Below are 16,213 nucleotides of genomic sequence, written 5' to 3' on the forward strand. Positions count from 1 at the left end.
ATTAAGTTGAAATTAACATAAAATTAGTCATTTTAAACTGAACAATGGCATTTAGTGCATTCACAGTGTTGTATGAGCACCACATCGAGTTTGAAGAAGAAAGACTTATTTCTTAAGCTAGATGAGTGTCTTTTTTCTTTTTTTCTAAACTTCTGATCTCTCCGTAGGGAAGTGTGGGCCCTTGTCTTGCTCATCTTGGGCTGCAAGGCTGCAAGGTCTGCAGCCTACATGGCTTAAACAACAGAAGTGTCTCACACCCGGAGACGGGAGTCCTGGCCGAAGATGCTGGCAGGTGTCCTTCATCCTGAGGCCTCGCAGCCACTGAGCTGTGTGCTCACGGGACTGTTCGTGCAAGGAGAGCGGTGATCCTGTCAGATCAGGACCATGCTGATGACCTCGCTTGACGGCCCCACCTCTGAATACCATCACACGGAGGGGTAAACGGGCTACAACACGGGAGTCTGGGGAGACACGCTGTAACAGACTTCTCCAGAAGGCTCTGCCTAGCTTTGCTCAGCTACAGGAGTACGCGTCTCAGTGTGGTGGTGGTGATGTTGTTCAGCTGCTAAGTTGTGTCCGATTCTTGGCAACCCCATGGATTGCAGCACGCCAGGCTTCCCTGTCCTTTGCCATGTCCCAGAGTTTGCTCAAATTCATGTCCATTGAGTCAGTGATGTCATCCAACATCTCATCCTCTGCCGCCCCCTTCTCCTCTTGCCCTCTATCTTTTCCAGTGAGTCAGCTCTTTGCATATCAGGTGGCAAAAATATTGGAGCTTCAGCTTCAGCTCAGCTTCAGGAGGAAGCACCTCAATGGTGTCATCTCCAGGCTCGTTGGCATTGAAGCCCCCTCCAGCGTCGGGATCCATGTGGCAGGACCAGAAAGGAAGAAGCGCTAACCTCAGGGCGAAGGAAAGTGGATCAGGACCTTTTCAAGGTTTCCCCTGTATGTTTGATGCCTTTCCTTGACTCCTTCTGCAGATGGAGAAGAGAATACAGTGAGGCGGATCTAGTTTCTCAGGATTGGAGTGGACTCATCAGTGAGCCATGACCATCTAGGACTCTAGTCTGGGGCGTTTGTACAACTTGCTTCCCACACACAGAAACCTTCAGTGTTAGGCACCCTTGTCAGCGTGATGCCTCAGGAGGGATATTTGACATCTGTCTGAGGGGAGAACCCCAGTGGTGAGAGAGTTTCAGTGCCCATGAGGATTGAGCACCTATATTCTAACAACAACAAACAACATTCTAATCAGGAGAGACTGACATGTGGAAGAGACTGGATTAACTTAGACCCATGCAGAGAGGTAGAAGGGAGGCTGATTTCCATCCTTACAAAAAGTTTCCTCACACTTCCCGTTATTTCAAATAAAAGTGGTAGTGATTTCCCCGTCCCTGGAAGCATCCAACAACTTCCTATGGGTATTGTAGAGGAGCGCGACACAAGGTCCGCCCCTGGCAGGATGGCATGTAGACTAGGTGTTTTTCAAGGATCTCTGCCCATGGGGTTCCACTTGGGATTTCAGATATTAGCCAGCCCAACCCATAACAACAGCCCTCTATTCTTACGGCCAGTTGACTAAGGGTACATGTTGGAATTAAGGTATTTCTGGTTCCCTGGCACTCTTCATAAATAACAGTAACCTCAGACTTGTCCAGTGCTCTCTGCTTCAGTAAAACTAAAGCAGTTGAGGACACAGGTTTTCATTTTGCAGTTGATAGGTTAGCAGACTGAACCAGTTTCCCTCATGCATGTGCCCTAATAACCCCCTAAGACGATCACCTAGCCCCCAAAGCCTCTAAGACGCTTAGCTGCACATCCCACCCCCCACCCCCTCGAGCTGGCACTGCGTTTGGTGTTGGGAAATGAAACGCGGGGCTTGTAGCTGCTTCTCACTGGATCTGACGCAAGAAACAAGTAATGCATAGCCAGGGAGTGGTTCCTAGACTCTGAGAATTAATAGACCAGTAAATTTCCAGAAGAACTGTAGCAAGAGTTGGAAAACTTTTCATTTTGGTCAAGTAAGGAATTTTTTTTTTTTTCCCTGAACTGCCATCTACACTCATCTCTGTTTTATAAAAGGAAGAACACTTTGTTCCCTATGCTTAGCAGCTGCATTCTGAAATATTTATGGGTAAAGTGTGTGTCTGCAGTTTACTTTCAAATGGTTCAAAAGGAGAAAAGCAAGAGAGAGATGAGCACATGCAGTGAAATGTTGAATCTCCGTGTTGACTATGGGGGTGTTTATTATTATACTATTCCAGCTTTTCACTCTTTGTTTAAATTCATAATCAATTCTAGAAAATGCAAAACAAATGACTGGAGGCAAATCAGTGATCACCTGGGACGGGAAGTTGACTGAAAGGTATGCCAGGGGACCTTCAGGGGCGACGGAAATGTTGGGTCTTCATCAAACTCTGTACTTAAGATGAGTAGATTTGGTTGCATGTAGAGTATGTATCTATAAAGATTGGGGAGGAAGAAGAAGGACATTTATATTTAAAAATTTAAAACTTCAAATAAGGAAGAAAAAAGAAAAATTTAGAACTTCATAACCTTAGAATAAAGAACCACCCTTTATATTGAAAACATTTGGGTCTATGAAAAAACTGACAACAATGTCCTTATTTTCCTCAATTCTTCACCAAGCGGAGAAAAGTGCATTACAGACCAGGGGCTGGGAGGGACTCCCAGAGACTATGATTTCCAAAAAGAGTGAGGTCTGGCGTGCAGTGCACCCCAGATTCTCCTACCTGTCCCAGTGCTGACAGGTCAGTGACTGAGACCTTGGGGACCTGGGGCTAACACAGCTTCAGGAGAATGGGGGTCCCAGGGGCACCCACGGCTCAGGGCAGCCTATCTGATGGAGACACTAGAAGGGCCCAGTCGTTTTTCTTCCTCTTCAAAAAAAAAAAAAAAAAAAAAAACGCACCTCACAGCTTGTGGGATCTTAGTTTCCCAACAGGTATTGATCCCGGGCCCCCGGCAGTGAGAGCTCGTCAATTACTGGACCATCAGGAAATTCCCTTATTTCTTTCTTTCTTTTCTTTTAAGGGAAAAGAGAAGATTTCTTAAGAAAACCTAGCATTCCCTTCACACAGACCACCAATGTCAGCTCCTTGGTTCCTATCCCGAAGATTGCATATGATGTGGATGAAAACACACGTGTCCACATATACCCACACATAGACTTGTGCATTTGCAAAATGTGATCATACTGCACACACCATCCTGTGACCTTGTTCAGTCACAGTCTCTACCTTCCTCATCCAGTAATTTCCATGCTACCTGTCTGAGGTCAAATAACAAACATATTCCAGGGGCTCTTCCCAACCCAGGGATTGAACCCGGGTCTCCTGTATTGTAGACAGATTCTTTACCGTCTGAGCCACTAGAGAAGCCCCAACAAACATACTACTGACACATTATTAGATTATATTCAGATTTTCCCAGTGGGCCCAAAATGTCTATGCATCCTGTTTATTCAATGGGGACCACACAGTACATCTGGATGTTGAGTCCCTTAACTGTCTTTTAATCCAGTGCATCTCTTTTCTATGACATTTACTTATGAAAGATACCAGCTACTTTCTACATTCATCTGGTAGCTTTCTTGTGGTCTCATCTAGCTATTCTTTGTATGTCCTACAAATGAGAAGTGATGTCTAAAGGCTTGATGGATTCCAGCTGTCTTAAGATGATACATCACGGTGGTTGACACTTTGGAGATGCTAAGATTGACTTCAGACCACGCCTGGTCCCCCTGTTATGTGATTGCAGAAGGCTTGCACCTTGTGAAGTCTTGATCCATATGGCATCACTTTAGTGTCAAAGGAACAGACATTTCCTCTTCAACTCTTCACATAATGGTTTTGATACCAGTAGTAAAAAATCGCTGCAGATGGTGACTGCAGCCATGAAATTAAAAGACGCTTACTCCTTGGAAGGAAAGTTATGACCAACCTAGATAGCATATTAAAAAGCAGAGACATTACTTTGCCAACAAAGGTCTGTCTAGTCAAGGCTATAGTTTTTCCAGTGGTCACATATGGATGTGAAAGTTGGACTGTGAAGAAAGCGGAGCACTGAGGAATTGATGGTTTTGAACTGTGGTGTTGGAGAAGACTCTTGAGTCCCTTGGACTGCAAGGAGATCCAACCAGTCCATCCTAAAAGAGATCAGTCCTGGGTGTTCTTTGGAACAACTGATGCTAAAGCTGAAACTCCAATACTTTGGCCACCTCATGCGAAGAGTTGACTCATTGGAAAAGACCCTGATGCTGGGAGGGATTGTGAGCAGGAGGAGAAGGGGACGACAGAGGATGAGATGGCTGGATGGCATCACCGACTCGATGGACATGAGTTTGGGTGAGCTCCGGGAGTTGGTGATGGATAGGGAGGCCTGGCGTGCTGCAATCCATGGAGTTGCAAAGAGTCGGACGCGACTGAGCAACTGAACTGACTGAAAGAATCCTCATCTGAGTCAATAACGTCATCAGTGTTTTACAGTGTTAAGCTTTACTGTTATTCAGCTCTGGTGAGATCAGTGGCTCAGAAGACATTATTATTGAAAAGATAGTTTACTACTTACAGTTCCCCAAAGTGGGGCAGGCCACCCATGGAAGCACCAGGGGCCAGTCGGGCGGTAGAAGGATCAAGGAGAAAACACGGGCAAGAGGTTTTTTGTGGTTTCCCTGAGAAAGAACTGGTGAGACAAGATAAGCAGACTTACGATGGGCTCTGGGGTGCAGGCGCTGTCTCTAGTTGTCTGACACCTGGCCCCAGGGTGACTGACGGGGACAAGGCAGTAATGGTTCAGAGTGAGACCCCCAGCAAAGCAGGAAAGGAGGCCTTTGGTGTGTTCCCATCCTGGGTGGGCTGATACGGATGTGAAAAACAGTCACTAGGAAAAAGCTAGCCCTGGGATGGTAGTCTCTCCAGGGTCAGCAAAGCCCCAGGTGTCAGAGCATCAAAATTATAGAAAATAAAAAGGCACAATTAGTACAGTCAGAGTTTATCAAGTGGTGTTTTTCTAATTCTATCACTCTCTTTACATTTCTTAGCTGACATTCCTCCGTTAAAATTTTTAAAAGTTGGGACTTCCCTGGTGGTCCAAGGGTTAAGACTCCCTGCTCCCAGGGAATCCTGGTTTGATCCCTGGTTAAGGAACTAGATCTGTTTATCTAGATATATTTTTAAATTTTTATTCTCAAAGAATTTCCCAATTTCAGCTGTTGCCAGCCAGCATACTGTTGCAATCCAATGACTCATTGATTTTCTCCAAGCTTATGGAGGCCCCTATTCTAGATACTGGAGATGGGAGAGGAACTAAATAGTCAAGAATCTCTTCAGTCCTGGAACCTACAATCTAACAGTGGTGGGGTGGGGGACAGACAATAAACAAGAAATTAATCAGTTCTCCTCTATGTTAGATGGTGGTAGGTGCTACAGGAGAAGGGAATGCTGAGGAGGAGGACAGAAGTGTTGGATGGGGTGGTACACCAGGATATAGATGGACAGGGTGACAGTGACGTCAAGACTCAAAGGAATAAAGGGAATGAGCCGAGTGACTATCTGTGGGGAAAGTGTTCCAGAAGAAGAAATAGTAGGTACGAAGGCCCTGAGGCAGGTTTGAAGAAAAGCCAAGAGGCCTGCTGATGGGAGCAAAGTGAACAAAGTTATGAAAAGGGGACCCAGATCATGCAGGGTTTAGATGGGAAGCCAGTGGGGTGTTTCAATAGATACTAACACCCCAAACATCAGAACTGGCTTTCTGCTTAGACTGGCTTCATTTCGAGACACCAGCTCAAGTCCAAAACACACACGTGTTAGTGGCCACACTATGCCCTGCATTCATTCCCTGAATATTCTGTTCCAGGCACTGGAATATAAACAGGGGAAGCAAAACAGCGTGGGGTCCCTGACCTCATGGAGCCTAGAGTCAAGTATGAGACGAGAGACCATAAAATTATCTTGCAGACAAGCATCAAATGCAGAAGAGCCTCCAACCTAGTCTGGAGGTGGGGGAAGGCTCCCCTGAGGAGGTGACTGAAGTCTGAAGGGTGGAAAGAATCAAGGAGTATGGGAGATGAGGGTGGTTCCAGGCAGAAGCAATGATGGGTGTGCATTGCAGGGAGATGGGGAAGGGCGGCAGAGGCTGGAGTGTGTGACTTTAAAGCTCTGTACCTAGGACTCCCGTGGGGGTCCAGTGGCTAAGACTCCACCTCCCAATGCAGGGGGCCCAGGTTCGATCCCTGGTCAGGGAACTAGATCCCACGTGCTGCAACTAAGGCTGAAGATCTCACAACTAAGACCCAGTGCAGCCAAATAAACAAATAATTTTTTCAAAAATGAAGTTCTGTGCCTGTAGCCGAGAACAAGGTGAGATGCTAAGCGGGAGGGTGGCTACTCAGGGCTCGGAAGGATGTACTTAGACAGCAGGAGACATTATAGTCTGGGAAAGCCGAGGGGCTGGTGTGGACCCTGCGGGGGTGGGAGGACCAGACTGATTCAGAGGACGCCGGGGGCAAAATTGACAGGACTCATGACCTAATGGATAGGACACGGGGAGGAGAAGAAGGATAGCACCCGTTTGGCTTGCGTAACACCAGGATTCATCTTAAGGTTGACATTTCTCCTTGACCTTTTTGTCTCTATCCCCACCCCCAAGGTTGCATTAGCTGCCTGCTGAGTTTAATCAAGTTGGTTGAGCTCTGGAAAATCCCTTCTCCTGGTGATAGCGGGAGGAAAGGATAATCAGTCTATTTCCAGAACCCAAAGTGGGTTAAGATAGAAAGTAGCTTTAGTCTAGCTGTCATCCCTCCCCCCCACCACCCTTCCCTGCTCAAGCTGGTTGGCTCCTGCGAGCCCATCGTGAGCCCCTCTGGAGGGAGACCGAGAGGCCCTTGCCTAATGCTGAGAACTGCTGAAGCTACCATTCCGTCCGCCTCAGCACTAATCCAGTTACCACTCTGCTCCTTCAATGGGATTTGGCTTCTAGACACTGAGACGTGGGTGCGGGGCACCCTCTCCCAGTTCCCTACAAATCCCCCTGAGCGGTCAGCCAGAGCCCGTGCGGAGTTGTCTGGGTAGACGGAACAGGGGTTGGCTGTCTGCTCACCCTGGAGGGCACGCACACCTTCTCCCCACCTCCTGGGCCCTCCCGGCTGGTCGCACAAGGTACGTGACCATCCTCCAGCAAAGCCTTCACAGAACCTTGGGGCAGGTCAGGAAAGAGCCAGGACCAGGGAGACTGGCATCTTCATGCAGTCAGTCTGACCCAGTTACTTTCCACGGACATTACTTGTTAGGGAAACTCAGAAGGCGTTGAATTTCAGACAGCTTGGACAGCCTCTTTGTTGTGGATAGAGCTGGGGATGGTGAGAGAGAAACTCTGCTTAGTGTAAATTGCTGAGCAGAACTTTTAGGGGATTTAACGGATTTTTCAAATGATATTCATGAAGTGGTTAGGTTGTGGTTTGCAGGAACTTTTTCTACCTTAATTGCCATGATACATCGTCAAGATAGAATTTTAAAATCAATCTGGCTTACTGTGATGGTACCAAAGCTTAGTCTCAAAGTAAAACCTTCTCATGGGAATCTATCTGAAGTGAGTTTTACTAAGAAGTGAGGTTTGCTGGTGAGGCTTACTAAGAAGTGTATGAGGCTTATCAAGAAAAAATAAATACCTTTAAAAAAAAAAAAAAAAAGGAGCTCACTAGTGAAATACAAACCAGACAAAGGCCTTATTGAGTCAAACATGGATATCGAGGTAAAAGGGAATGTCTAATGCCTGCACAGTATCTCATGAGTAGGTTTTATTCCGATAATGTTCTAGATGTTATATTTAGGATGGCTCTACCTTTCTGCAGCCCTGTAACACCTGACGTACACCTTAAAGTGGAAGAAACTGCCAGGGTCAGTTAACACGGCAGCCAGTATGAAGGCCAATAAGCCCGCACCAAACCACGTTATCTTCAAGAAGATCTCCCGTGATAAATCGGTAAGTGGGGCAGATGTGAGGGGCTTGAGTGATGATTTTTTTTTTAAGGAGCTTTTTGAATAGATGGGATCAATATCAAAACCCTGTGAGGTCAATGGAAGCGATGTGAGTGTCATCCATCTCTGTCTGCTGGATGATAGATGAGATGTAAAGGGATGACTTGCAGAAACAGTACTTCTCTTCGATCTCAACAAGACTTCAGCCCCAGGACCCTTCATTTTCTCCTGATCTCTCAGTGCCCAATCCCTCTCCTCCAATTTTACTCTTTTTCTAGCCTTGAACCCTTGACTTACATTTCAGACGTTGTTTTGGTAACGCCTATAATTTACTTGGGCCTTTTTCTACCGTCTTGCCTACCTGCCTGGGGAGAGCGCTGATGCTGGGTCATGCAATTCTCTACCATCTGGCACCCACCCCAGGCGCCAAGCTCTCCACCCTAACGGGCCTCCAGGACCACTGGATGAGGGCGCGTCTCTCGAGGCTCCACAGTGCTCGCTGTGGCTGCACGGCCACCACTGCCCTGGCACCCTGCATCAGTGCTCGCTGTGGCTGCACGGCCACCACTGCCCTGGCACCCTGCATCAGTGCTCGCTGTGGCTGCACGGCCACCACTGCCCTGGCACCCTGCATCAGTGCTCGCTGTGGCTGCACGGCCACCACTGCCCTGGCACCCTGCATGCCCGGCAGAGGTGATGCCACTGTTGGCTCCACCAGGGGGTGGTAGGCGGTCTAGATGTGCATGTGAACTTCCTGGCCTGGGAGACCCAGTCGAGGGCCCACCCCACAGCCTCTGTGGGTGGTGTCTCCTTGCACGGCTCAATGGATTCTCAGGGCTGACAGTCTAGTTCTGTGCCATCCATTGCAAGCTGCACTTGTAATTTAAAATTTTTCTATTAGCCATATTAAAATGGTAAGAAGAAACAGGGAATTCATTTTAATACTACATTTTATTTAACCCAATATAACCAAAAAACTATCATCTCAACATGTAAACAGTATAAAAAGTATTGATAACACTTCTTTGTTCAGTCACCAAGTCATGTCTGACTTTGCAGTCGCATGGACTACAACACACAAGGCTTCCCTGTCCTTCACTATCTCCTGGAGTTTGCTCAATCTCACGTCCATTGAGTCAATGATGCCATCCAATCATCTCATCCTCTGTCATCCCCTTTTCCTTTTGCCTTCAATCTTTCCCAGCATCAGGGTCTTTACCAATAAGTCGGCTCTTTGAATCAGGTGGCTGAAGTATTGGAGCTTCAGCTTCAGCATCAGTCCTTCCAATGAAGATTGATGACATATGTTAAATTTATTTTCTAAGTTGTTAAGACCTGGTATGCGTTCTACATTCACAGCACATGGCAATTTGGTGTGGCCATATTTCAAGTGTTGATGGCCACCAGTAGATAAATATTGGAGGATGTGGACTTAGGTCATTCTTCTGGTTGACTCCTGAAGCCTACACTGGGCCTGAAAGAAACTCTCAGAAGCTTCTCATGCCTCACGGGCTCTGCACACTCTCCCCTTCCCCTCTCCTCTCCTCCCTGAGGATCTCCATCACTTCCATCCAGTCCTCTGATTCTTCAGGGTGACAAGTCAGGTACCCCGAAATATTTCATCCTCCCAACTCTCTTCCAACTTGTGTCTTTCCAGTGAACTTTATCTTGACTTCCGGCAAAAGAAGAGAGAAACCACTCCTGCTGGGCATTATCACTTTCTGACTTTTTCCTTACTCCCACCTAGCTAGACCTCCATTGACCTGGGAAACTTAGAATTTTTGTATTTAGGAGGAAAAAATGATTCATCCACGACTCTCTCCGTATTAGGATCATTCCCACTGCAAGTCTTTGTCTGGCCTCGGGCGTGGTGTGCCAGGGCCCTGGGTCAGTTTCTCTCCGAATCTCTCCGCTCCTCCATCTTCTACTATCTTCATCCTCTGGCTGGTGGCAAGACGGCTGCCCCAGCTTCAGGGAACTCACCTTCACTTCCTTCCAGAAGGAAAAGACTGTTGATTCCTGGGGTCTCTTAAGGGTGAGGAGGTATTTCTCCAGAAGACTTCTCTTTACCTCGTTGGTCAAAACTGATTACATGCCCACCTTCAGCCCATCCTGAGCCAAAAGAGTGGGAGCAGGCCATTCAAGAATCATCCTTAATGATGGATATTAACTAAATTTATTGTGGCTATTCAGTTCAGTTCAGTTCAGTCACTCAGTCGTGTCCGACTCTGCGACACCACGGACTGCACGCAGCACACCAGGCTTCCCTGACCATCACCATCTCAAATGCTTGTCCACTGAGTCGGTGATGCCATCCAACCATCTCATCCTCTGTCGTCCTCTTCTCCTCTTGCCTTTAATCTTTCCCAGCATCAGGGTCTTTTCAAATGAGTCGGCTGTTCACATCAGGTGGCCAAAGTATTGGAGTTTCAGTTTTAGCTTATAGCTTTGTGGCTATGGCTTTGTGATTTACACATACATCGTTATATTGTGCACCTTAAACAATATGTCAATTATATCTCAGTAAAACTGGGCGGGGAAAAGAACGATCCTCTGGGGTGGCCTTCTTAACACAACTGCTTGGGGATGGTGTGCCCTGGATGCGATGATTGGTGACTGTTATCCAGGAAGATGTTGTGCGTGGCTGTCGGATGGGTAAGCAGCAGACCGGCTGGAGCCTCGCCTCATCCACCCCACTCTCCCCACCTGCTCCTGTCTCTTCTCCTCATTTGCAGTTGCGGCAGAGGACGTGCTATTGCTTCCACTGAGGTTCATGCTACTTACAGCCTGGGTCGTGGCCCACCACCTCCTCTGGGTCCGATCCCAAAGCCTCCTCCCTCTGGGGCCATCTCTCTTTCTCTACCAGTACCATCCTAAGCATGACAACAAGGACTGACCTCATGCATCTTAAACACAAGAAAAAGAACAGCAAATGCCGCTTGACCCCATCTCCTTTCTAGCTCTCCTTCCTTCACAGCAAAGCTTGAAAAAGAGGAAGACATTCTCTGTCCCCCTACCGTCTCCCTTCCTGTTCATTCCTCAGTTCGCCCTCCTCCCGACCACTTTCAGCTGCCTACCTGGCTTTCCTCTCGCCAACCCCTTCTCCACTTTGCTGCCAATGCAACCAGAGCCTCAGTGTTCTCCTCCATAAAACGGGCTTAATCCCTAGCCCATAAAGTAGTTGTGAGGATTAAATGAAATAATGTGCTCCATGTACTTAGCTTGGCGCCTGGTACAGGACAAGCACCACGTACCCCTTATTGCAGGCCTTTCATCCTGTTTCAAATGCTTCCACATCCTCCTGGAATCTTTAGGGTCTGGTCCTGTAAGACCCTTTCTGGCCATTTGCATCCCCATTTGGTGGCTACGCACCTGCAGGTGAAACCGTAGGCAGTTCCAGAAGTGTTTTCTTGGCTCTGGGCTTTTTACACGCTGAGTTTTTTTTTTTTTTTTACCCAGAAAGCATCCTTTCACCATAAGCTACCCCCAGCACCTGGTTATGATCAGGTGCTTCAACATCAATCACACAAATAACCTTGAAGCCACGGAGATACATTCCTGGATGACCGCTACAGGGGAGCAGATATAGGAGATGATTTAATGCCAACAGAAATTATTTTAAGTGTCCACGGAAAGAGACATATGAATTTCAGAGGCTTGGGGAAGAGGGAGCTAGCCAGGATCCATGCATTCACTCACAGATGCACTTAGCAAATGTTGATTAAATTCCTGCCTGTACCAGACACTGCGCTAGACACGGTGATGGCTGCAAGATGCGTGAGAGAATTCTTACCACCACGGTCACAGTGCCATGGCTTAAGGTGGTGGGCGGTGGTGAATCCAACCCACGCTCTCCCACAGATGGGGGTGGTAAAGGGACCTTTGCTGCCAGGGGCGTTGAAACGGACAGGACAAGGGCTGGGAGATGGTTATCTGTCCCCAGCCAGGACGCTTTCCCCGCTTCTTCAGGTGTACGTGTATAGATGCTCACCTGATAGGATTTCAGGGACGCCAGAACATCTGCCTCTTGCTGAGTCCAGAAATTCTTCTAACAGTGAGGAGAAACATTTCAATCACAGCGAGAAATGAAAGGTTCAACGTGCAAACAGCTGACAGGAGCCTCATGCACATAAGCGTCACTTTCCACTAAAGAATCAGCAACGAATCCACCAAGTTTGCCTGGTTGACAGCAGACCTGGGCTCGGTGGGAAAAGGCGGGGAGAACAGGGTCTTCCCGAAGAGATGGGAAGAATTCCTTGGAGCAGTTTCAGGGGCTGAGAAAAGACCACACCTTGCCCGCAGTCCGTCGTCTCTGCCTACAGCCTTGCCTACAGCCAAGCAGGGCGAGAGGAGGACAGGGAGGCCGAGCAGCAGCGCCAGGCGCCTCCCCTTCTCCAAACGAGGGCAAATGTTTCCGTTGTTGCTGTTTTTCCTCTTCCGTTGTTGCGAATTTTTAACATGAATACCTGCGGGTACTTTGACCACTGAGAACCCATCTCTGTTCTCACAGGTGACCATCTACCTGGGGAAGAGAGATTACATAGACCACGTTGAACGAGTAGAGCCTGTGGGTAAGTCGAGTTTGGGGTGAGATTCTTTTTAATGTATTTATTTATTTTTTGCTTGCACTGGGTCTTTGTTGCTTTGCACAGGCTTTCTCTAGTTGCCGTGAGCAGGACTCCTCTCTAGTTGCTTCTCATCTCGGTCCTTCTCTGGTTGTGGAGCATGGGCTCTAGGCACGTGGGCTTCGGTAGCTGCAGTTTTCGGGCTCAGTAGTTGTGGCACACGGGCTTTAGTTGCTCCCCGGCGTGTGGGAATCTTCCCAGACCAGGGATCGAATCAGGGTCCCCTGCATTGGCAGGCAGATTCTTATCCACTGAACCACTAGGGAAGGTCTAGGGTGAGACTAGTTTTGTGTTTTTTTTTTTTTAAAAATCTGACTTTGTTAATAATCTAATCAAAGAAATGCAAATTAAAACATCATCCAGGCACCACCGGCTGATTGGAGACAATTTTAAAGAGCGTGAGAGAGACAAAGGACTCACCTCTGGAGTATATAAAGAAAGCTCAAAACTCACCAGTTGAAAACGAAAACAAGATCCAATTAGGAAATAGACAAACAAAACGAAAAGACATTTCACTGAAGAAAATATACGAGTGGCACGTGAGCACACAGGAAAATGTTCAACAACAAGAAAAGAAGAAACATGTCCAACAGCATTAGTCGTTAGGGAATGCAAATTAAAACCACAATGAAATATCATTGTACGCCCGTTGGAATGACTGAAATGAAAACAGTGACCATACCAAATGCTGGCGAGAATGTGGAGACACTGGATCACTCAGGCGTTGCTGGTGGGAATGTAGAATGGGACAGCCACTCTGGAAATCAGGTTGGCAGTTACTTTAAAAGCTAAACGTATGCTTAGTATATGACCCGGTTTGCATTCCTGGACATTTATCACGGAGAAATGAAAGATTACGTTCACACAAAAACTTGTATGTGATTGTTCACAGCAGCTTTATTTGTCATGGCTCCAAACTAGGAAGAGCCAAAATGTCCCGCAATAGGTGAATGAGGTTAAACACGCTGGGGCATGTCCAGCCTTGGGATGCTACTCGACAGTGGAAAAGAATGAACTACCAGGGACTTCCCTGGTGGTCCAGTGGTGAAAACTCCGGGCTTCCACTGCAGGGAGCATGGTTTCCCATCCCTGGTCAAAGAATTAAGATCCCACGTGCCACAATGCACCATCAATTTTTAAAAAAAATTTTAACTCAATTTTAAGTTAAAAAAAAAAAATGAATGAACTACCAACCCATGCTACAGCTTGTTAAGTGTCAGGGCACTATGATGAGTGGAAAAAGCCAATCTCAAGAGGCCATATGCTTTACGATTCCATTTTTATAACATCTTAGAGATGACAACATTATAGAAAAGGAAAACTGAATAGTGGTTTCAGGGGGCTAAGGTTGGTGGGGGGAGGTAGCTGGGTGTGACTACAAAGGCTCAGCCCCGGAGGGATATCATTATGGTGAGGGGACAGTTCTGTGTCCGCACTGCCGTGGTGCTAACACAAAATCTCCATTTGATAAAACGACTTAGAACTATACACACACTGTACCCATGTCGACTTCCTGGTTTTGAGATTGTATGCAATTATCTAAGATGTAACCATTGGAAGAAACTGGATAAGGGATACATGGGGACCTCTCTGTGCTATCTTTGCAGCTTCCTGTGAATCTATAATTACTTCAACTCAAATTGTTCTTTGTTTTTTTTTTTTTAAAGAGTGTAAAAGACTGGCAATTTAGGCAGTAAGATGAGCATGTCCTTCAACAATGTCCTTTCTAGAAGGTCATTTGGCATTTATATTATTAAAAGCCACATTCAATTCTACCGTGGATAGAGATTTATCTTTGAGGATGTTCATTGTGATTTACTTATAATGGGGAAAATCAGAAACATCCTAAATACCCTAACAAGAGAAGCTTGATTAAATAATTTATAATACATCTGTTCATTGGAGCAAATGTGTGGCCATTTGCTCCAATTTAAATGATTAATACATACTATGTGAGTGTGTGTGTATGTGTGTGTGAATAGATGTTTGCAATATACAGTTGAGTGAGGAAAGCAGTGAGCTGAACGGTATAATAGGATCTCATTTTTTTTTAGTGAAAACTTTTCCATAAGTGCATCTAATCTGGATAAATCTTTCTGCATCAATATCTCAACAATGGGTGTCTCTGGGTAGTGGAAATGGGGTGACTTTTTTCCCTTTGTTTACTTCCGTTTCTAAGGTTCCCGTAACGAACATGGATTCCATGTGATGTTCTCTCACACACACACTTCAGGAAGTCTCCAGCCTCCTCCACATCCTCCACCCTCACTGTTCTCTCTCTCTTGGTTTAGATGGCGTCGTGCTGGTGGATCCTGAGCTCGTGAAGGGCAAGAGAGGTGAGGGATGCTCCTCCACCCTCCAGGGAGTGGGGGTCTGGTCTCGGCTCGAAGCAGGAACGGGATGTGTGTGTGTGAGCGTGCAAGAAGAGATGGGGAAGCCCTTGCACACCCATTCTCACTGCCAGCGCCTCGGGCTTCTCATCCACACTCCCCTGTACAATCCTCGGGACATAGGCTCTGTCCTCACCAGAGCCCACTGTCCACATCTCCCAGAAGGAGGTGGAAACTCAGGGAAGCCGCTTGCTCGAGCCGACCAGATAAGGGATGGCAGACGGAGCCCAGAGCCCAGGGCTACCCCTCCGCAGACTGCATGCTCATGCCCCTCTCCACCGTGTCCTGTGGTTCCATGTCCAGGCAGACTCAGGAGGGCTCCTTTCTGAGTTTACCTGAAAAGCGAGGCATGGAGGCTGCTGGAAGGCAGAGTTTTTTATGCTGACTCGGGTGGTTCTTGGCTTCCCAGGTGGCACTCGTGGTGAAGAACCCGCCTGCCAGTGCAGGAGATGTCAGGACCTGGGTTCCGTCCCTGGGTCGGGAAGATCCTCTGGAGGAGGGCATGGCAACCCATTCCAGGACCCTTGCCTAGAGAATCCCCATGGACAGAGGAGTCTGGGGGGCTACAGTCCATGGGATCGCAAAGAGTCGGACTGAAGTGACTTAGCACATGCTGGTGGTTCTGGACCACAGCAGCACAGCATGCTCAGTGATCTCTGGCTGCTGTGAAGTGTGTGGCAAGGAATTTGATGCTAGTAACGGTTGTGTAAATTAAATGAGAGCCCATCTGAGTTATCACTCAGTTCCATTCAAAAATGTGCCTCTTAGAGTCGTTGCTGTCGGCAACCCACAAGGATTGTTCCTACCCCTAGATGTGCTCTGGAGTATGTCAGTTGTAGGGCCCTCAGCATCCCGGGGACAGGGCAGAAACAGGCTGACAACTACCCTCCTCTGCTTTCTCCGGAGAGCCCTGCTCCTCTCTTATACCAGGAGGAGCCCAGTTCCAGCCCTGAAAGCCCACACGCTTGGCCAGGAAAGCATTTTCCGGAGAGGCAGGCATAAACCAGGTCATCTCTGGGCACCTTGTTCCTACAAATGTCGGCTGAGGGATAAGCAAGTGATCAGTGACTCTTCTGAGCTTAGCGCCAAGGGCACTTATCCTTGAAGCGGACACAGACAAAATCCTCAACCCACGGCTCCCAAGGACGTGGGTGGACGTGCTTTCCGTTCAAGCACAGGGCACCTCGTGCGGTTATTTAGC

At 47.5% G+C, this 16,213-nt stretch overlaps 1 protein-coding gene across 1 annotated transcript in view; it reads left to right on the top strand.

Moving 5' to 3' along the window:
- Positions 1–16,213, top strand: part of SAG (S-antigen visual arrestin) — a 42,199-nt gene that overhangs the window by 4,482 nt on the left and 21,504 nt on the right. Inside the window, exons 2-5 of the mRNA XM_070368505.1 lie at positions 168–4,367; positions 7,871–8,001; positions 12,508–12,568; positions 14,914–14,958. Of these exons, the coding sequence (XP_070224606.1) occupies positions 7,939–8,001; positions 12,508–12,568; positions 14,914–14,958 (169 nt within the window). The 5' untranslated portion in view covers positions 168–4,367; positions 7,871–7,938. The remainder of the gene's footprint in view (positions 1–167; positions 4,368–7,870; positions 8,002–12,507; positions 12,569–14,913; positions 14,959–16,213) is intronic.

The sequence above is a fragment of the Bos mutus genome, chromosome 3 (assembly GCF_027580195.1).
Source record: "Bos mutus isolate GX-2022 chromosome 3, NWIPB_WYAK_1.1, whole genome shotgun sequence".
NCBI classification, from domain to species: domain Eukaryota; kingdom Metazoa; phylum Chordata; class Mammalia; order Artiodactyla; family Bovidae; genus Bos; species Bos mutus.